Source organism: Fusarium vanettenii, assembly GCF_000151355.1.
Source record: "Fusarium vanettenii 77-13-4 chromosome 1 genomic scaffold NECHAsca_1_chr1_3_0, whole genome shotgun sequence".
In the NCBI taxonomy this organism is placed as follows: domain Eukaryota; kingdom Fungi; phylum Ascomycota; class Sordariomycetes; order Hypocreales; family Nectriaceae; genus Fusarium; species Fusarium vanettenii.
Genome location: NW_003315881.1, coordinates 858,444 through 879,725, shown reverse-complemented (window position 1 = coordinate 879,725; position 21,282 = coordinate 858,444). Strand labels below are relative to the sequence as shown.

The following is a 21,282-nucleotide window of genomic DNA, read 5'->3' as shown; positions in this document are numbered from 1 at the left end:
CATCCAGCAGCATACTGCGCCTCGTCGTCAACTTAAACAATATGCTTCGTCCTTGTTACATCCTGCCGGCCATGGCTTTCTTAACGCTGGCCCAATAAGCCTGCGGCCAAACGCTCACGCTCTCGGCTTCTGTTGGCATCCGCTCTCGGCACCTCGTCACCACACTCTGAATGATTCTACCAAGCAGCTCCTCGTCGATGGGAAGAGCCTTGTCGGTAAGCTCAGCAGGATAAAGGAAGGGGTCCGACTCGTGAAGCAGCTCCTCGCATGTTGGTCGCATGTGGTGCTCTCGGTTGAGGCATCGTCTCATGGTGCGGATAAGCGAAGGTGGGACGGACATGCCTCCCATGCCACGCGAAGGGAACTCAATCTCATGATCCCAGTTGATGATGGCCTGGCATCTTGACATTTGGTTGGCAATGTGGCCGAAAGGAGGCAGACCGTACACCATCTGGTAAAGGATACAGCCCAGGGACCAAATATCGCTAGGTTTGCCCAGCTTCATAAGCTTGGGTCGTCCGGGCATGCGGCCTCCTCGGGGGTTGTTGAAGTCCATGAGGGACTCAGGGGACATGTAGTTGGGTGTGCCAACCTGTGTCTCGCGGTGTACGTTGACGGTCTCGTCCGTCTGGATAGCGTTGGCAATACCAAAGTCGATGAGCTTCAACTGACCCTTGACCAGGACGAAATTGGCCGGCTTGAGATCAGAATGAACGATATCGCATTGGTGAACCGCCTGCAAGCATTCGAGCATCTCCTTCCAGTAGAACCGCACAAAAACTGGATCAAACTTGGCGGCTTCGGGGTTGTAACGTTTCCGCAAAAAGGTGTTAAAGTCCAGCTCTCCAATCTCCATAAGCTATATGACACGTTAGCAAGTCTTGTTCCAAATAAGTGAGGATGGGGGGGCTTACCAAAGTAAGAATCTGCTTCTCAGTATTCATTTCGCAATCAAACAGCTTGATAACGCGTTCCACCTCGCCAAGCTTCTTCAATAGGTCGATCTCACCAAGGTAGCCCTTGATGGTGTTATCGTCGGCGTTCTCCAACGAGACTCGCTTGAGGGCGAACATCTTGCCATTCTCGGCCGCGACTCGATACACCTTTCCACTACCACCACGACCAAGACAATCAAGTCGAGTGTAGGCCACTCCATTAACTCGCAGGATGTTGCGTCGCTGCTTCGCCTGGGTAGTTGTGGCAGCACCAGCAGTTGCTGTGGCAGCCTCAAGAACAGACATCTTGGGAGGGGGCGGAGGAGCGTGGCGAAGAGGTGTGTTTCGGGCCATGGATGCCAGTGGTTTGCGTTCTGGTGAAACTGCCCTCATAGCAGCAGGGTCGACACTCGCAGGTCGCTTGGGTATCTTGTCCAGAAGCACATCAACTGAGGGCTTGGTCCGTTTGTAGCTCGGCGGGGCATTGTTCTCTTGGTCGTGACCAGAAGGCAGCTCAGGGCGAGGAAGAGCAGGGAGGCGGTAGTGAATTTCCTCTTCCTCCTCCTCATTCTGCTCTGGCTTGGCCTCTGGCTCAGGAGCAGGTGCTTGCTCTGGTGTGGGCTCTCGGGGAGAAGCTTCTCGTGGAGATGTTCTCGCAGAACCCATGCGCAAGTCGAGATTGGAGGCATTCCTTCGATGAACTGCCCTAGCAGCGCTCACTGGGCTACCCGAGTTAAAGTCCCGGATACCATCACCATAGTAAGACGGGGCGTGCTGATCATCGGCAGGTTGACTCTCGGGCTCCTGGCTCGACATGACCTCGCCATCTCCGTTCACCTCGCCGTCCTCCTCGCTCTGTCGTCGGCGACCTCGCCGGGCTGGTCCGCTAAGAAAGCTACCAGCAACCTTTCCGACACGCTTAATGCGCATCGAGCTCTGTAGGTTGGCGTTATCTTCAGGTCGAGTCCTGGTGATTGTGGATGGATATCGGGAAACACTGCCATGGTGAAAGGGAGGGGGGTTCCGTGCGACGGTGGCAGGCTCTTCAGGCTGATCATTGTCCATATCAAGGGCAGACTTGTCCAGCACAGACCGTTCCATCGACCTCCCTGAAGAAGGACCAGTGGAGCCGACGCGGCTTCGGTTTGAAGGAGACCCAGCATTTATTCGCACGACGCGTCCACCTTGTGCTGGGGTGTTAATCTCCTGCTGAGAGTCATGTCTCTCATCAGAGGACATGTCTCGACTGCCAGGGCGGCTCCGGGGCCGGGATCGTTGTGTCGAACGAGACACCGAGGTTGATCGTCGCTTGGTAGGCTTCATCTGGTTGAGGCTTTGAGGAGTGTTGCTCAAACGGACAACGCGCTTCCTGACGGGACTTATATCCCGACTTGCAGGTGCTGGGCTCGTCGGTCTTGAGGACCTTTGGTCGTGGGCCTGGACGCTTCCGGACCTCAAGTGTCGGCGGGTTTCTGTGGCTGAGGAGGTCGACGCGTTCAGAGCACTGGTGCGTCTTCTTGTTCGAGGGGGTGATGGAGGTCGCTCGACAGACTCGGGGGCACCGTCATTCAGTAGCGCCTTGGTGAGAGCACTGAGCTTCATAGGTACGGGGATCTCGTCTTCAGAGCTATCATCGTGGAATTGCTGAGGCTTTGGGTGGTAACCGTTGGGCGCGGACGAGGTCGCGGGAGCAGAGTAGCTCTCGTTGTGATTCATGGCCTGTCTCGAAGGGAGTCTCCTGAGGCCCTGTCGTTGTGAGGTCCTCCGAACGAGGCCATTCCCCATGGGCGTGGGTGAGGCAGCCGCCATGTTATTGTTGGAGCGACGGTTGGGCGCGTTTGGGCGAAGAAACGATCGAAGCGGTGAGGAATTGGTGATTAGTTGGTGAAGGAGTAAAGAGATGTTTTACGCGACGATTATGTCCATGATCTGGTCCAGGACAAAATTACCAGAAATTTAGTTTATGCGTCGCGTAAGGGAGCATCGTCAGGGAAGATGGATGGAAGAACAATGTTGTATTTTGGTATGGGGAGAGCTTGGCCAATTAGCGAGAGTTTGGTTGCCCAGCAACCGGCGTCGAACAACGCCAGTTTTTAAGCCTTGCAGCGGGTCAAGGAAGCAACAAGCCGTGATTTGTAGGGAAAAGGCATGTTTTTTTTCTCGAGGGAGACGGCATATGCAAAGCGTGTGTCCTCGAAGTAAATTGTTACTCAGGAGCTGTGGTTTTCTGGCATGAAGAATCGAGGAATATGGAGACTCGAGGCTCACAATCCAAGTCACCTCCTAAGCACTGCTATACAGAAGCTATCAGTTTGTAATAAAACGTGCCAGAACAAAGCCACCAATTCCCTGGAGTGGCCAGGACCCAATTCTGATCTGGTTAACGGTCACTCAGAGACATTATAGACAACTCCATCAACATTGCCCCTTGCTTTGGCTGACCTGCCCATCCCTCGAGATGCCAGTCAAATGCAACAAGCCGAGGACTTACACCAGACCCAGCCAATAAAACAGAACAACCAACAAGGTGCTGGAGGCTGGTAAGGTTCTTCCCCACATATTGCCGTCCTCCTGCCAAACTGAAAACTGCCTTTCGGGGCGCTACCGGCCCCCGAGTTAAAGCAGCCCCTGGAGCTGTTGCAGTGGACATCATGATTGGCAGCACTCGGCCAATCATGTCCCTATCGGGTACTGCTGTGTCCCGCGTCCGTCTAGGCCCGTAGTGGAGGTGCAGTAACTTCCACATCACCAACGCCCGGACACAAGCAATCTTCCCTCTCTCACATGCCGTGTCGCATAATTCTTCTTTCCATCGTCTCCTCCGCAAAGAGGTCGATGCTTCTACAATGGCAGCTCAGAGGGGGCGGCCATGGACGCAAGTCCTTTCCCTGACCGTCCTCATTCTCGCTTTTGTTGCTACCGTCGGTGCTTCAACGGGCGACAAGTGGCCAGAGTTCCAGAACTGTCTCAAGGTGAGCATTTCGTCCACACTGCCAAGCTGGCCACCAGAAACTGATTGCGTCGGTGTAGGTCTGCAACTCTCAGAATTGCGCCCCTAATAAACCTCAAACTCCAATCCGTACGTGCCCGCGATCCTGTCTTTTGAGCTTCCTAGACTGATGTCTGTTTCCGCGACCGACAGCTGTCCTCCACCGTTTACTCTTCTGGAATTGCGCCAGCGAATGCGATTATGCCTGTCAGCACATAATTACGAACAAGCGCATGGCAAAGGGTCTCTCTGTCGAGCAGTTCTACGGCAAATGGCCCTTCTATCGATTCCTTGGCATGCAGGAGCCCTTCAGTGTCCTCTTCTCTCTCGGCAACCTGTGGGCGCATTGGGATGGCTGGAACAAGGTCCGAGCCCAGATACCCAAATCGTACTCTATGCTTCCGTTCTATGAGTGGCTAGCGGGTATCGGCGTTGCCTCGTGGGTCTTCAGCTCCATCTTCCATACTCGCGATTTTCCGGTCACCGAGGAACTCGACTACTTTGGCGCTGGCGCCAGCGTGCTGTACGGCTTGTACTACACGACCGTCCGGGTTTTCAGGCTCGACAAGCGCACTCCTAGGAGGCGAACAGTACTTCGATGCTGGACGCTGGTCTGCGTCTTCCTCTACATATGTCACGTCTGTTACCTCAAGTTTATTCATTGGGACTACACGTACAACATGGCGGCGAATGTAGCTGCCGGCATCGGACAGAATGCCCTCTGGACTTGGTTCAGTATTGATAGGTATCGGAAATCAAGGCGTATTTGGGCGGCTTGGCCTGGTTTTGTGGTGGCCTGGGTCATATTCGCCATGAGCATGGAGCTTTTCGATTTTCCCCCTTGGCTGGGTTGCATTGATGCCCACAGCTTGTGGCATCTCATGACAATTGGACCAACCATTCTCTGGTACAAGTAAGTGCTTCTCCGTCAATCTTATTGTTCCTTAGCTAACTCGGCACAGTTTCTTAGTAAAAGATGCTCAGGACGATATATCTAATAACCAACGGCTGAAGGCTTAAGTCGGTAATAGAAATGAAATGGAAATAGCACGAAAAGTAACATTATTCACGTCTTAATACTTGTAGTTTTATCATGCATGAAATGAAGCACCAATGTCCCATCCAAATTGCTTTTATTAATGGTATCCCTAGTTTACTCGGCGCCGATGAACCTTCTCGAGTCCAGCAGTTTACATGAGAGAAAGCCGATAACAAACCCAGCTACGCCAATGACCAGCATTAACGACGCTGTGAGCGATTGGCTCACCTCCCGATCCAGCCATTTCTGACGGAGACGCATCGTGCCCAAGCGCATGAAGAAGATCTCTTCTGCACTCACTTCTCCAGCCCAGTTAGGTTTTAGCTCAGTGGACTTTCGAACGCTCTGCTTCTTTTCTACTCTATTGCCTGGTCGCATTCGTCAGCTCACGGATCCATGTCATCAGGTTGCAATCTGTGATGGTGGCTTACAGTAGAGTCAAGGACACATCGCCCTGGAGGCGCGCCTTGAGCTCAACCTCGACATCCAAGTTGAGTCCCAACTGGAGGCGGACGGGCTTGGTCTCGGCAAGACGGGGCAGAACGGCTCCGGTCTTGATGCCATCCCGGGTGGCGAGCTGCTTGTTGTTGCGGCGGCGGCGGCGTCGGCCCTGAGAGTCGACGCTGGAAACCTCGGAAGCCGAGTCGTCGAGCTGCCGGCGCAGGTCAGCCAGGATGTTATCGGCGGACCGGGCAGGGCTGCCACCAGGGCTAGAGCCCGGAGCACCCTGGCCCGATGGGAGGGCCGTGGTACCGACCTTGGGCATGATGTTCTGAGTGGCCATTTTCTCAAAGTAGGGGGGAGGTGGATCGGGTGATTCAAAGCTCAGCGTCGTCACGGAATTGTACCGAGTGTGCGAGTAGCTCTCCTGATAGCTCGGTGGCGGAGGTTGCTTAGGAGGTCGGCGCTTGCGAGATGCACGAACAAGACGAAGAGGCTTGACCTCGAGGCTGGTTGACCGGCTAGGGTAGTACGGCGGAGGCTGAAGGGTGTAGCCGGAGGGCTTGAGCGGGAGGACTCGGGGGAGACAAGTACCGGCAGAGACGCCGTAGGGTTGATCGGGGAGTGCGGGACCGGAGTAGGTAGGTAGTTCACGGAGAACTGGTTCGCTTTCCCGCGGCCGGCTGCTGGGAAAGCTAGGGATACAAAGACAGAACGAGTCAAGGATTGGATTATCCACGCCTGCGCTGCTGGCAATGGAGGATGAGAGAGTGGATTAGATGGGAAGCAAAAGAGGTAGAATAAAGTTGGGCACCAGGCCGTGAAGAGAAGAGCAGGAAGGAGAGGAGGCTGTGTAGATTGAACTGAGTTGGTGATGGAATTCCTCTCAATGCTGGAGTTGAGGTCGGACTATATACTCGTTCATGCGCATAACGTGAACCTTATCTTGAACCTCTAGATTGACAACCTTTGCGCGCGGATCGCCTACAGTCTATGAAGTGGTCCCAGAAACTCATCAGCTCGTACGATGGCATATACCTGTGAAACGGATGAACCGTCGTGTCGCTGGCAGAGTCCACGTATTGAAACGGCACAGGCAGCATTCCGGCCTCCGTGTAAGCCACAAAACGGACGGGCGGACGGAAGCGTTTGCGGATGAGTGACTAGGAGTAGTTGTCTTTGGGTTTCTAAGCGCCCTGAGTTAAGTCACAGCCGCAGGGGTGTTGTTACAGGTTGGCGTTTGGAGATTGGAGGCGATCAAACGGTAGTTGTCTAGCGAGGTCGGGGTTAAGGGTGAGTATCACCAACGGCGCATCCTGCGACGGTTGAGGGTTGCACTCGCATATCTCCACTCTTAAACTCAGGAGGATATAGACATATTCAATACTAGGATCACAGCTCAGATCATTAAGCATCTGGTCTTACCCGGGAGTAGTTATTTTGTTAGCCTTTAAATGAAGCTTAACTCATAATCTACATGACAAACATTGTTCACATACAAATCATTGAGATATTATAGATACTCAGCTGCATCATATATGTTATTCGTGGCGATGAATTAACGGTGTATCTCGAGATTTGTTCTCAACAGGCGCAGCTCTCACTACCCTTGCACCATTCCCTAGTTCTTCCTTCCTCCTCTATAGGTAATATAAACATCCATGGCAATTGCTGCGAACCCTCTCAATAATCGCACACGCCTTTTCCCTTGTGCGGCGTATGAACATAACAGAACAGGTCATAAGTGAAGTTAGGTAACCAAAAGGGAAGGAACCCAGATCAAACGACGCCCCCACATCTGCTCTTTCCAACTCCATGTGAAAGAAGGACCGACCACCAAGTGAAGGAAAGCGGGCAAAAACTCCGCCTCAATAGTTTCCTCCCTTGTCTTTCATCCCAGGATATCCATCCATCTCTTTTCGTTTCATTCCTTTCTTTCATCCTTTTCTTCAATGCAACTCTCTCAAGCGGCAGAAATGATGAGACTCCAGAGCCTGGAACTTTTCCATACCCTAGTCTCTTTGGAGCGTCAATGCGACACTCCCTAACCCGCTTACTTGGTGCATCAGCCCATTCCAGAAAGCCCTTTCAGCCTTAACGAGACGTCTGTCAGATTGACGTTTCGAGAAGGCTTCATGACAGGCACATTTCCCTACCAGACTCCAAACGCCATGACTCGCCAAGTCCTTTCCTGTCAGCATCTCATGTGCTGAGGAGATCACGCACTGACAGCCCCCGCCCCTTGGAGTCTCGACGATCATTATTCAGCATCAACAAAGCAGCCATGGCCTCTTGGTCAAGCTCGCTCTGGGGGTCAAGTGCTGGGCTCGTCAGGGCTGAGGTTGGCGCCGAAGCATCACCACGGCTGTATGATGGTGCCCCAAACACTTGCGGACCAAATGCCGGCGATGTTCCCGCCGAAACGCTATAGCTGTACCGCCGATGGTCTGTTGATACGGATGAATATGAGTGGTGTCGATGGCGAGAATCCTGAGGGGGTAGGGCTGGTGATATAGATGGATGGCGGGTTTGCTGATCTGGCATGGCAGTCATGGCAGGCGATGTGACATCCGAATCCTCCATCTCGACGTCTTCGTCCACAGAGCCAGCTGGATCGCCTCGAAACGTTGGATGAAATTCGCGGATAGAAGGCAAACGGTCTCGGGCCGTGGGCGTTTGCCTGCCGGATTCGGTTCGGGCGCTCTCTTCCTCCTGCTGTGCCTTTAACTTGGACACACAATCTTCGAGGTACCGGATATACTCGATAGACGCCTGTGTTTGCAAGACCCCTGTCAGTCACTCTATCATCAATATGGGCGTTCAAAGTGGACGAACCTGTAGAATGGAGAGCTTGTGCATATCTCCAGTGCAGGCCGGGATCATATTCTTGAGCACCGCAAACTCCTCGTTCATCTTGCTTCGCCTTCGACGCTCAATCAAACTATGGGCCGTCTTTCTCGCGATTTTTCGTCCTGCTGCGCTCGTGGCACTGGGTTGCTTCTTCTTGCCCTTCTCGTCTGCCGCGACATCTCCAGCTGTCGAACCAGTTGTTTTTGAGTTTGTCGCTGCGGTTGTGTTCTTGGTCCCTGCTGAACCCTTCTTTGATTTCTCCTTACCAGCACCATTGTCGCCACCGGTGTCCTGCGCTCGAGGCTTCATCTGGATGATTTTCCGGGATCGTGTTGGGGGAGGTGGTAGGGCGAACGAGCTCTCCTTCGCTTCCTTGGCAGCGGAAGAGCGGCGGCGCGCCTTTACGGTCTCGGCTGGCTGCATGGGAAATGTTGCCCCGGGGGAGGTGGTGACTAGTGGGTGTGACTTGGTATCGGTGGGTGAGACGCGAGATGATGAGGCTGTGGGGGAGATGCGAGACGCATCATGGATAGCTGGGGGCGGCAACTCGAAGGAGAGCTGGAAGGAGGCGAGTTGTTGAGTGCCGTCCTTGCCCTTGATGTCGGATGAAGAACCTGGTGTGAGTGGGAGGCCCGGTCGAGGCATCTTGGTGGTGATTGTGATCTGGGTTTGCCTCGACGGTCTTGGAATTGGGAGAACTTGAGCCCTTTGGCTCAGACAAGGAGCTCCTGTGAGAAGCAGCTGCCCGGTGAGTATGTGGGCGAGAGCTCTATGGCTATAGGAGAGTGAGGCCTTTCGTGGAAAGGTACTGCTTCTCTCTTGGAAATGGTGGTAGGCTGAGAGTGCGAAACGAGCGAATGGAGAGAACCAGCACCACTGCGACAAGGTCCGTACGGGGCCAAACCCTTTTTCTTGGATATCAGATACGAGGAGAGAAAAGAAGGGAAGATGTGGCCGCCAAATGGAGTGGAGGAGAGAGTTAGGTTCGTCGATCGTCGGCAGACAGGGTGTGTCGGTGTCGTCGTCGCAAGCACAAGCACGAGCATGAGCGAGTAATCAACAAGCTCGAGGCCGGCCGTCTTCGATTAACGACGGTCTAGTTTCAGTCTCAGCGGCGAGGATAAGAAGATACGGGGAAGAGATATTAAATCGGACACCGAGAACGCTGGCCAAGAACCAACCAGCACGGCACACTGACTGCAACATATCCTCCAGCGGATGCAGCTACGGACCCGGTACCGTACACATGCACACACACACACACACACGCAACCACGGCTCCCCAGGTCCCAAAGGCAAAAGAGTTTCAACCCATGAACCCGCTTCTTCCCTCCAATCCAGTGCGGCGAGCTGCAGGTCGTCTTCCCAGAGCGGCCCAGCTTGACCCAGACCGACCCAGGTTGAAGGGATGCGATTTCATGGACCAAGCATCATCGAGGAAATGGTCGCGTGCTCTCTCCGGCGACGGACGAATCAGCGTGGGGTATTCGCCCATGTGGTCGTCGGTGGGCTTTTTGGTGGGCAGGGGTCTGGTCTCAGAAGCAAAAGAAAAAGCTTGGATTGGCGTCCTTCTTTGATGGGGAACGAAGGCCAATCGCCCGGGGAGTGTACAGGAGGGCACGAGGGTTGGTATCGTGCAGCATTGGCACCGTTCGACTCTTGTGTGTGGTTGAGATGGCTGCTCATGATGAAGACGGCCATGGTGTAAGTCGAGTCCACCGAGGCGACTAAGCATAATTCCACGACGAGAGACAAGATGCTCTCTGCGGAATCGGCAGGGCAGGACAAAGAGCAACCTACGAGATAAGCATCGCACAGACCAAGACGTCGACTTATCCAACCATCTCTCTCACTCCTTACGAACCAGAACGTGAACCAGAGGACGAACGGAGCGTGGTCAGGATCTCCAATCTCTCCAATCTTCATGACACACGGTCCCTCGACTTGGGGTCTCTCCACCTCCACCATCTCGAGCATCTCCACCCATCCCAGCACAACACAGCTCCACCAGCCATTGAAAGGACTCTGGCACGAGCAGATCTTGGGAACCCAAAGGGGTAATGGCACACACTTGAGGCTTCAATCATGGCGAAAGGACACAACCAGTGCAGAGGGGCACGTGTCCGCCTCACAGACCCCAGACGCTCACACACAGGCCTAGGGCTTCGGAGACAACGGCAACGGAAACAAGGGTTTGAATGAGCTTCTATCGACTAGGGGGCGGGGAACACAAGGCTTGCAAACTAGAAATCGGGCTTTATTATTCGTCTGTCGACATGGTTGAGCACGTGCGTGTGTCTGCCGGATGTCAACCACCCTCAACAAGGACGCTTCCTCTCTACCATACATCCCGTCATTTTCCCTAATCCCAGGTGAATCCCACCCATCACCGTCTCGAGCCAGCCAACGTGGGGGCAAAGGTTCCGGGGCGGCTCTGATCAGAGCGACCCCTGTTTCGCCACAGACCCATGATTGAGGCTTGTCTCTCACGATTCAACATCCCTGGGTGACCTCCATCTCCTGCTCTGGCTTATACTTGATGGCCGAGCCGAACGCCCAGCGAGCTCGAACATCTGAGTGCGCTGCAAGGTACGTATTCCGTTCCCTTTTGTTTTGTATGGGCAATTTGCCCTATCATCCATCCCAATGCTATCCGGTTGGTTCCGTCACGCTGTTCCAGTCATTCATATCGTGTCATTAGTCTCGGCTTCCACCCGCTCTACCCTCGGTCTTTCATCTCGCCCTGGCATTTAGACCTCGTTGCTGGGGTAAGTGACCTGGGTGGTAGGAGTAAACTCCTCCTTGATGGCGCGGACATTGACGAAGCGGGTCAAGAGGTTCTGGCTACCAGCCTTGTCGTTGGTGCCCGAGGCGCGAGAACCGCCGAAGGGCTGTTGACCGACGACAGCGCCAGTGCTCTTGCAGTTGACGTAGAAGTTGCCGGCGGCGTTGCGGAGCTGCTCCTCAGCGAAGCGAGCGGCCTCACGGTCAGCAGCAAAGACGGCACCGGTGAGACCGTAGTCGGAGGTGGTCTCAATGAGCTTGCAGACGTCGGCGATGGCGTTGGGGGCAGCGTCGTCGTAGATGTGTGTGGTCAGGATGGGGCCGAAGAACTCGGTCGAGAAGAACTTGTGAGAAGGGTTGGTGGTAGCGTAGATGGTAGGGTGAATGAAGTAGCCCTTGGAGGAGTCATACTTGCCGCCGACAACGAGCTCAAGGTCCTTGTCGGTCTTGGCCTCGTCAATGGCTCCAGAGAGCTTCTTGAAGGAAGCCTCGTGGATGACAGGTCCCATGAAGTTGCCGTGCTCAGTGGGATTTCCGATCTTGATCTGCTCGACCTCGGCGATCAGCTTCTCCTTGAACTCGGCCCACTTGGACTTGGGCACGTAGAGTCGAGAAGTAGCACTGCACTTCTGGCCCTGGAACTCAAAGGCACCACGGACAGTCTGCTTGACAGCGTTGTCAATGTCGGCCGAGGGGTGAATCAGGTGGAAGTTCTTGCCACCAGTCTCACCAACGACACGGGGGTAAGAGCGGTAGCGGCCCGAGGCGATACCCTCACCAATAGTGCCATACAGCTTGCGGAAGACGGCGGTGCTACCGGTGTAGTGGAGGGCAGCAAACTCCTTGTGCTCGAGAACAACCTTTGTGACCTCGACGGGGTTGCCAGGGACGAACTGGATAACATCCTTGGGGAGGCCAGCCTCGAGCAGGATCTGGTAGACGAGCCAGTTGGAGGCAATGGCGAAGTCGCTGGGCTTCCAAACGACGACGTTACCGAGGAGAGCGGGAGCACCGGGAAGGTTACCAGCGATGGCGGTAAAGTTGAAGGGGCTCACGGCGTAGACGAAGCCCTCGAGGGCGCGGTACTCGAGGCGGTTCCAGACACCAGGCGAGTTGTGCTCGGGCTGGGTGCTGTAGAGCTGCTCAGCGTAGTGGACGTTGAAGCGGAGGAAGTCAGCCAGCTCGGCGGCGGCGTCGATCTCGGCCTGCCAGGCATTCTTTCCCTGGCCGAGCATGGTGGCGGCCATGATATCGTAGCGGTACTTTGTGGAGATCAGGTCGGCGGCCTTGAGGAAGACGGCAGCTCGGTCGGCGAAGGGGAGGGACTCCCAGGCGGGCTTGGCCGCGAGGGCGGCGTCAATGGCAGCCGAGACATCAGCAGCGGTGGCAGTGTGGTAAGAGGCGACAGTGGTGGCATGGTCAGCGGGGTTCTGCTGCTTGGAGAGAGCAGAAACCTTGATCTGTGAGGTTGTCGTGTTAGAAGCAATGATTCGAGATATCATGGGTCTCTTATCAAGCCCAGCTCATGATAACATGATAGGAGCCATGATAAGGACGGGGAAGATCAAACATACCTCCTTGCCACCGACGACAACAGGGACCTCGACGGGCAGCTTCTTCTGCAGCTTCTCAATGGCAGCAGTCAAACCCTCCCGTTGCTGACTGCCCTTGACGTAGTGCTGGTTGGGCTCGTTAAAGACCTTGGGGGTCTTGAAGGTGGCCAGCGTAGCGGCGGTGCGCATCTGCTGGATCCTCGCCGCGCTGCGGAGACCCTGGGCACCAGCCCGGTTAAGGATCATGGAAGACATTGTTGGATTGTGAATAAGGCGAGGGAGAGTTTGATGATCTTCACTGTCTTTGAGGGTATCACAAGAAAAGAAAAGGAAAAAGAAGACGGTTTGAAGATGAAGAAGAGGATGTAGAAAAAAGAAGAGGAGAGTTAAATCAGTCAGGTGGTTACCTAAAAAAAGGAACGACACAAGTCTCGCCTCGCGTAACATAGACAACCTCCTCACCCAGACAGCCATGATCCCCATTCCCGCCCGCCACGCGAGCTCACTTTTGCAAGACAAGACAAACAGTATGGGTTTTTTTCATAGCTCTTTCGGCTTATCACGGCCTAAAATGCCACCCGTGGGGCGGGGACTCACGAGCTAGCACATGACGTCGCAGCTTCCCCCAAGCAGGGGATCAATCTTGATTGGCCAATGGCTGTCCCCCTTGGCGCCGGTGTCGGCAGGTGGGGCGCATCTCCCGCGAAGAGCCGCAGGCCGGCGGCACCGGGACAGGGACGGTGGCCGGTACGGGATGCAGTCTGGAGTAGTAATACGTGCGATGGAATTGCGTGGTTCAAGGATTTCATATTTCTTGAGCCGGGACTGGATGCCCCGCTGCTCTCTCCACGCTCGGCATGATGGGTCATCCTATGCCGATAAGCAGACAATTCCCTTCGTTAACCATGAATCGCTGATACTCGCGTGCTTAGACATGGCCGCGCTTTGCCGACGTGGGGGCTTTGATGGTCATGTGTGCCCATGTGGATGGCTTGCATAGGTAGGTATCAACTGGGGAAATCAATCGCTTCCATAACATATGGATCCTTCTTATCGCTGAATACCCCATACCAAGTACCCAATTCGATATCTTGACAACCTCGTACATTATGGGTAACCCCATCATCTCCTCCACGCTGTCCTGCCGTCCCTCCACGCTGTCTTGTCGTCTCCTCGTTGAGATATATCCATCCTCCACAAACAATTATACTCTCCCTTCACCAGCTATAACTACAGCCACTTACGAACCCACAAATGTATCGCTGATGTTCGCTTCTTCCGGGTATAAAAAAATCGGCCGCCCAAAGCTCGCTTGTCGTCACTCAAACCAAATGTCAGCGTGCGATTATCATCTGGAGTTCTTCGTTGTCCTCGAGGTCGCAAAAAATCCTGTACTCGTCCCGACGTCGGCGTCTCCGTCTAGCCCTGATCCAAGACATTCCAGTGCTCCTCTAGGACCGATCTCCAGATTCTCTCGGCGTCTTAGGCTCGTCTCTCTGACGGTAGTTGAGCAAAGGCACTGTCAGCCCATACATGTCTGTTCGGCCCTCTGGGTCATGCTGGTTGATTTCCACATTGATGCACACGTCGAGCGTCCCGTCGTTGCCTTTGCCGTGAGTCTGTCTGGACGCCGCCTTGTGCTCTGTGCCAGCCTTGACTTCGCCCTTGTGGAGGAACTTATGGCCGTCATTGCCCACAAAGATTTGCTCGTGCGCCTCGCCACTGGTTCCATCATTGCTTACGGGCGTCCCGTTGTTGACATCGCTCTCTGGACGGTTTGGTGAATTCTCTGTGATTGTCGCAAAGTTACGGCTTGGCATCGTGCAATGGTTGTGGTTGGCCGTCTTGGTTGAATCGCCAGGGTCCTTGTTGAACAAGTCAAGCAGCGTCTCGTCTGTCTTGTGGTTCAAGTGATGGATCTTGTTCCTCCGAGCAAGGAGGTTAGCCACTGCTGTTGGCGGGGGCTTGTTGACAATGGCAGACGAAATGACGTTGACCATATATCGGTGATCCTCCTCGGCAGGAATCTTGAGGCTCGGGTTCGAGTAGAATCGTCCCAGAGCAGCAAGATGCACATCACCTCCAAGAATAGTTATGCGCGCGTGGAAGTCGGCAGCTATCTTCTGAAGGTGCTCCATCAGGTCGAGGCGTTCCTTCTTGTGTGTCCTCGCGGTGTAGTGGTCGTCCAAGTCATCCAGCAAGTCGATACTCCCGTCAAACTGGTTGAACAGGCTCCCACCCACACCAAATCGTCGGTTCAGCATCTTGATGGGGCCCATTACTGGGCTTCGGAAGATGTTTTCGAGCCATGTCAGGCGCTATAAACAGTCAGTCACCTTCATCTCTTCACCAGCTTGGACGATGAGCATACCGGATACGCGATGGGAATACCCAACAGCAGAATCAAATGCTTGATGGGCTCACCAGCCCTTGCGGCGGCTTCAAGCTCTGACCGAAGCCTCTGGAAAACCTTTTCATACGTCTCAGGATAGTTGATCTGATGTCGAGTGCGCTACGCAACTTATTAGCTCCAGAGTACCAACGAAGGACAGGCAGGCAACAAACCTCGACTCGCGCGTCGATCCCTAGCAATGCAATACGAGCACCAAGACGAGCGTATAGGTTGTATGAGCGCTCAGCTACGTAGGGACCTGGTTTGTCGCCCACAATGTACTGCGACTCCTCTCTCATGGGCGCCACATATGTATCAATGAGCTGGTTGGGGTCTGGTCCCTGAGTAGTCTCTTCCAAAGAGGCATGATCTAAGTGCGGTCAGTATGTATAACTATCTGGCGGCTGTATAGACATACCAGTGGTGTAAGTAGATGCGGGAGGTGGCAGATGATGCTGAAACAGCATATAGTACTTGTGTGCGGTTCCGCCAATTCCTCGGAAGACATCGCATCGCATGAAGTGGTCAGTATATGACCCAAATCCATCAATGATCTACTTGGTCAGCAGTGTAGAATTACAAGCGCCTCGCTTAGACTCACGTCATGGTCATCCCAAATGTTGATCTGGGGGATCTGGCCGTTGACTAGGGCAAAGGGTTCCGTGTTGTACCAGCGGATGTAGTTCTTGAGGTAGTAGTCGTCACATTCAGCACGAAGCTTCTCAGGGAAAGGATACTCTCGGCGCTTCTTGGGGTTGCTGATGTCGGTCCACTGGCGCAGGGGGCCGTCAACTCGGATGCCGTCGTTGTAGATCTGATCACCGCCGCCAACCATTACGTGGAAGGGAGCCTCGCGATGCTTCCGTACCACGTCGTTCCACAGCGCCGGACCGCTCCAAGCCGCCTCATCAGTACCTACACTGAAACCGTTGCACGAGTGAAACATGATTCGCATAGACTCCCTTACGGCGGGGACGAAGAAGCTGTTCACCTGTGGCTTATATCCTGTCGAGAAGCGCAGGCCGGGAAGAGCGTATTCATAGCTCGTTTCGGCATCTTGAATGGGAACGTTGATGTCGAAGGCCCAAAACGTGTTGCGGGGGTCTGAATAGAGGCAGCGTCCCTCGACCGTCGTCTCCTCGGCCGTTCCATTAGTAGACTCTGTGCCGATAGCGTCGGTAGGGTTTGAAAAATCGGCCGTTTGTGAACGCGCGGCTTGCTTCAATGTCAGAGAGGGAGTGTGCAGAGGTATCTTGCCTCCACCCTGAACGACGACAAGAACGCTTCCATACCATCGACCTTGTTCCATGCGACGGTAGTTGAGGAGAGGGCCACAAACAATCAGCTTCCCATCGGGCGCCTCTTGTTCTGAGGTGGTCTGCGCAGCATGGCTCTGGGGGACATCATCACCCATGAGGTTGCCATTGGCGTCGCCAGCGGCAGCGGTGATGGGCCTGTGTTTTCCAACGACACGATCGCCGTCCTCGGGTTCCGCGCGAGAGTCATTGAGAAAGTCTGCAAGTTCGCCCGTGTTGCCATTGACATGGTGAGGGTCTCGAGGTGCCCCCTGGCCACTGAGCTGTGCGGCGTGTTGCGCAAAGGCAGACGATTCCTGGTGACGCCAGCGACTCGCTGACGCATGCGGATTCCTTTGCGACTCGCGGGTCACAGGTCTGTCTCCGGCGTCCGCCATCTTTTTGGATCAGTTTCGGTTTAGGACTGAAGAGTAGAGGCGGAGGATGGTATCGTCGACTTTTGGGCGACCAAGAGAGGAGGCCTCCTCGATTTTTTGCTGTGGGCGCAAGAAGTGTAGTGGCTGTAGACAGACAAAAAGGGCAGCAACTAAAACGACGTCACGGCCACACTCGAGTCGTGGGCGCGTCGAGGCAACCTGTGCGACAATGCAGAAAGACTGTGAGTCTGATGCGTCTAGCAGCTACAGGCAGTGGATGCAAAAACAAATGGATGATGATGTCTGCGACAGAAAAGAAAAGTCGAGTGCCAATGTTGATGGGAAAAAGATGCTAATCTCTGGGTGAGACACCGCGACGCAAAAGCACAGCGCAACTGGATGATGACGCAGGTGCAACCAGAACACGTCCCGCTGATACAGGGATCACAAGGTCATCAGCAGGAGACTACGACCAGAAAGGTAACTACCTGCGAGGAATAAGAGTAATGGTACCGGCATTTGGTAGGGAGGGAGCTTCTGTTGCAGTAGTGACCGCCAGCTGCAATCTCGCTCTTCCGTCGTCTTCAGCTACGAGAAGCTCTGCACAAGCAAGCCAGGCAGCCCAGCGACTGAGTAGATCAGGGAAATGTGTGGTGGACGACGCTGCCAAGCGACATAATCAAGCTTGCCATTGGCCCAGTCGGATAAAGTGGCAGCAATCCTTGAGCACATCCAAACACCTCTTGGATGCCAAGCTCCATCTCTCCAGCGTTGGCGTTGGCGGCCGCTCAGCCTTTTTTTTCTTTTAGCTGGGCCTGGACCCTTTCTTATCTGACAGCATCTACAGTATAATCTGACAGCGTTTCTTACATGCAGCCGTTGGACCAGCCATGCACCATTCAACGTTGAAATATGTCACTGGGGTTTTGTTCCTGGCACTCGGAATGGGCATAATACTGCGATGCGTGCTTCTTCCAATGCCATCAAAACATGTGAGGTTCATGAACTCTTGAGAGGGGACGTGAAACAGACCCAACCCACACTGGACGCCGTCCAATTTTAAACCCCACCACGATCTTGGACAGTGCTCGTGCGAAAGCGCGACGATCCATTGGATCATGGATCCCTTTGCGCTGTGACACTGTGACTCTGTTACTGATTTGCCGGCTGCCATCTTCGTGTCCATTGTTTGACGACAGCAGGCTGCGTGTCCTCCCGGCCGAGGCCCCGTGTCAGCGGCGTCCGGTCCGACTCCTTTTCGGGCTCCAGTTGTCCGGGTCTGTCCTTTTATCAATCCCAGCGTGCTACGGCGCGGGTCTTGTCAAGCTTGAAATGACAATTGCCCGGAAGGGTTCCATGTGTGACGTCATCTTGGTCCTTTCAAGATACCCTAGACCAGCTGGGGATTTTGGTTCATAATGTCGCCATGAACATCCATCTCATTGCAACCCTAATTAAGAGGCAATGTGCTTCGTCCGGCATTTGTGGATGGTATGCAGGGCAACTCGTTTATTACTTAGTTTCCATAGAGCGGTGAGGTGAAGTATTCCCTTGGCAATTTAGGTGTAGCGTAACATGGCCAGTATCGATCCTTGAAAGTCGCAACCTTCCTTGAGCTTTACCCATACAAGGGTTGACCAGGATTAAGATAACCCGAAATCAGAAGAAGCGCAGACCAAGGAAGGTCCCGAGACGATATCACATATAGTAACGATACAGGGTAATACCGGGTCGTAATATAGGATGAAAGCTGCAGTCTCTCTATCTACGACCTTAGTACCTTGCACTTCCATCTGTGCCAAGACCAGCCCCCACTTGAGAGCACGATTACATAAGCACCACACCCGCTTTATAGATCCAACGTCGCGTGGAAAATATTTTCAACTTCTCCTCATCAAAGATCCATGAGACTCAAGGGATCATTTGAGCAACGCAAGAATATGTGATGCGCGGCTCACAATGATCATGATTCTGCAAACTGGACCATGCATCATTCTGCAATCCAACGTTCAACGAGACTTGCTCGCAGTCCACGAACCTGGAAGCCGGACTCCGACTCGTCGATCTGTATCCCCTCGAGCATACCCAGCAACGGACAAGATCAGGAATACGAGTCGCCCCGGCAAGAGGTAGGTACCCGGTGATACAGTGACAGTGAGAGCGCAGTCCTCGACTGCAACGGCATATGTGTGTACAGCAAATGAGCTCTTTCAATGCTCGCCTTGCTGAAGGAATATTAACGTGCCAAGATCAAAATGCCCTACTATTACCAAACACCTCTGCTCTTGCAAATCCGAAAGACACTGGTGCATGAAGATAGGGCGACATCCACATCGTACCATTGAATATTTGTATTTCCCACGCAGCTGGGTCCCACGAGACCAAACAGTTCATGTTCACCGTCCAAGTCCACATTCGCCCTGCGCTGTCTGATGCAGGAACACGACGACGACTGGCCATGGTGCTATTGTTTCAAAATTTGTCCCTCGCGTGGCCTGTTTGCGCTCCGCTGTGTTGGTTCTTTGATGTGTTATGCGAGGGGACCAACTGCCAACGCCCTGCAGCCATTACCATTGGACTGTCAATGGCCTCACGTCTCCCTGAGGCGTTGAAGCAATCTCGACATGACCACTGGATGACCACTGAGGTTCAAGGTCGGGCGTTGGCTCCCCCAAGCTTCTAGAATGGATCTCGTGGGCATGACAAAGGAGCTGTCCCAAGCTTCCACCATGGATTGAGCGTCTCAGGTCAAGACAATTCAACGCCAACTGGCGCCCACCAAACTGGCGAGACGCCCACACCACCGACCCGCCTGGCGCGCGAGAGAATTGGCGGTGGAAGAACCGTGTCACATCACGGATGCCATGGGAAAGACCACTGCGTGGTCGGTGCATACGGCCCCCCCTCTAGGCTGGAACTCTGCATCGGTCTCTCAGCCGAACAGGGGACGGGACGACAGGACAGCGGACAGGCCTGGTGGACACCAGAAAAACACCGTCCCTAGGCTGGGGCCAAGGCCAGCGCCTCAGGTCATAGAGCTAGGGACCACATGGCAGCAGTTTGGCGACATCTTGGCGAGGTCAACATCAGGCCGATTCCTACCTCGCGAGTCTAATTGCCTCGAAGGCAAACCTATCCTATCACAAATCAGACGTGGGCAGGCCGAGCTAATGCACGTTTTCAGCGAGCTGAGAAGACTCTCGAGATGGGGTGACAAGGGGAGAGCCCCAGCCGCGTCCCGAGGTTCTACAGCATCATGTATGTAGCTCATGCTGCTCGCTCATGTAGCAAAGACCGAATGGGGGCAGCGACGCCGTGTGACACCATCAGGCACAGAATTACTTTGTAGGCGCAGCCGCAGCCGCAGGAGGGAGTGGCAGAGACGCAGACGCAGACGCGCAGCACCGCCTCTGGAAGAGATCCAGACGTTGTCCCCCGGAATAATTGGCCAATGGCTTCAACACGTGTGGTCGCACTGGGCGCGGCGAATATCACATCAGCATCAAGGTAAAGAATGTTTAGCAGCCTGAGCCACGAGGCTTATCTCTCTGCTGCGACTCCATAGTAATACATCGTCACCGACAGAGATCGGAGACGATTGCAGGACAGGGACCATGGAAAGGAGCGGGCCAGTACCACCACCACTTCCACCATGGACAAAAAGACACCAGATGAACTTTGCAGACCAAGCGAAGCCAACACCAGGGGGCCATCTCCTCTCAGCTCTGAAATTAGCATGTGCCGTTTGTGTCTTTGGGCGCTGGCCCCGGACATTTGAACCAGGGGCTCTAGGCTTGATCGGGCAACACTCTGTAGGGAAACCGACCGAACGTCATCTCCATCGACAAGTGTAGCTGTACCTCTACTTGTGAGGTGCAGTGGGGGCCTCGATAAATAAAATGAGCTGGCTGTGCGTGCGGTGCAGCCGCATGTGCATGAGCGAGCGCGAGAGGTTGAGAGACCCGACGGTCATCCCCATTTGGGCCTCTCTGTTGCCCCTTTGAGCTGTCTTTGTTGATGTTTGGGCGGCTGGGAGGCATTTTATTTTGTTGACGTGACCTGATGGAAGGGAAGCCTGCCTGTCAATCACCTCGGGAGCCTCGCGAGTGAAACAGGAACCGTAAACAGAAGATGACGGTTGGCGATTGGCAGCTGAAGTGAAGGGCCTTGAGTATGCGGCCGCGCCGGTCGGCGGGTATGACGATGGTCCGGGGCGATTGGCTTTCAACTGACCTCAACGGCGGCTCTTTTAGCACATGGACAAGGCTGTTTTTTGGGGGGACTTCTCCCCTCAGCCATACAATCTGCCCATCGTGGAGACATCTGCGAACAGATGGACTATCAAGAAGGGAAAAAGGGAGCTGCCCTGTGCTTGTATTGTTGTCTTTCGAGCGGGTGGGTTCTTTGCTATCCCGCAATCTCGGACAACTCCAGAGATTCACCTCCGTACCTACTCGGCGGTTAACTGATCCGGCAATTCTTGTGACCTCCATCTGCGGAACGGGCTCCGCAGTTTGTGCTTGTGCTTGTGTGTGCAGAAACTCCTCCTGTTGCTGCAGATGATTACCAGCCCCTTGTTCTATCTGCAGAATAAGTAAGATGCTTTTCGAGTTGCCAACTAATAAAC

The 21,282-nt window shown here is 54.2% G+C and overlaps 6 protein-coding genes across 6 annotated transcripts; 1 reads left to right on the top strand and 5 right to left on the bottom strand.

Moving 5' to 3' along the window:
• Positions 1-55: 55 nt before the first annotated feature.
• NECHADRAFT_31352 (uncharacterized protein) lies at positions 56-2,744 on the bottom strand (the record flags this gene model as incomplete). The annotated part of the gene is made up of 4 exons (XM_003053413.1): positions 56-859; positions 915-1,510; positions 1,598-1,871; positions 1,932-2,744. The coding sequence occupies 4 exons, from the start codon at positions 2,742-2,744 to the stop codon at positions 56-58; spliced, it is 2,487 nt and encodes an 828-aa protein (XP_003053459.1).
• A 1,037-nt stretch (positions 2,745-3,781) lies between these two features.
• Positions 3,782-4,841, top strand: NECHADRAFT_74627 (uncharacterized protein; the record flags this gene model as incomplete). The annotated part of the gene is made up of 3 exons (XM_003054128.1): positions 3,782-3,907; positions 3,966-4,014; positions 4,078-4,841. 3 exons carry the CDS (start codon positions 3,782-3,784, stop codon positions 4,839-4,841), a joined length of 939 nt encoding a protein of 312 aa, XP_003054174.1.
• A 508-nt stretch (positions 4,842-5,349) lies between these two features.
• On the bottom strand, positions 5,350-6,507 carry NECHADRAFT_74626 (uncharacterized protein; the record flags this gene model as incomplete). The annotated part of the gene is made up of 3 exons (XM_003053412.1): positions 5,350-5,377; positions 5,410-6,099; positions 6,443-6,507. The coding sequence occupies 3 exons, from the start codon at positions 6,505-6,507 to the stop codon at positions 5,350-5,352; spliced, it is 783 nt and encodes a 260-aa protein (XP_003053458.1).
• A 1,099-nt stretch (positions 6,508-7,606) lies between these two features.
• On the bottom strand, positions 7,607-8,899 carry NECHADRAFT_74625 (uncharacterized protein; the record flags this gene model as incomplete). Its single annotated transcript, XM_003053411.1, has 2 exons — positions 7,607-8,176; positions 8,240-8,899. The coding sequence occupies 2 exons, from the start codon at positions 8,897-8,899 to the stop codon at positions 7,607-7,609; spliced, it is 1,230 nt and encodes a 409-aa protein (XP_003053457.1).
• A 2,105-nt stretch (positions 8,900-11,004) lies between these two features.
• On the bottom strand, positions 11,005-12,846 carry NECHADRAFT_98739 (uncharacterized protein; the record flags this gene model as incomplete). The annotated part of the gene is made up of 2 exons (XM_003053410.1): positions 11,005-12,498; positions 12,613-12,846. The coding sequence occupies 2 exons, from the start codon at positions 12,844-12,846 to the stop codon at positions 11,005-11,007; spliced, it is 1,728 nt and encodes a 575-aa protein (XP_003053456.1).
• Positions 12,847-14,042: 1,196 nt separating this feature from the next.
• NECHADRAFT_31190 (uncharacterized protein) lies at positions 14,043-16,676 on the bottom strand (the record flags this gene model as incomplete). Its single annotated transcript, XM_003053409.1, has 5 exons — positions 14,043-14,909; positions 14,963-15,103; positions 15,157-15,353; positions 15,402-15,537; positions 15,585-16,676. The coding sequence occupies 5 exons, from the start codon at positions 16,674-16,676 to the stop codon at positions 14,043-14,045; spliced, it is 2,433 nt and encodes an 810-aa protein (XP_003053455.1).
• Between the last annotated feature and the right edge of the window lie 4,606 nt (positions 16,677-21,282).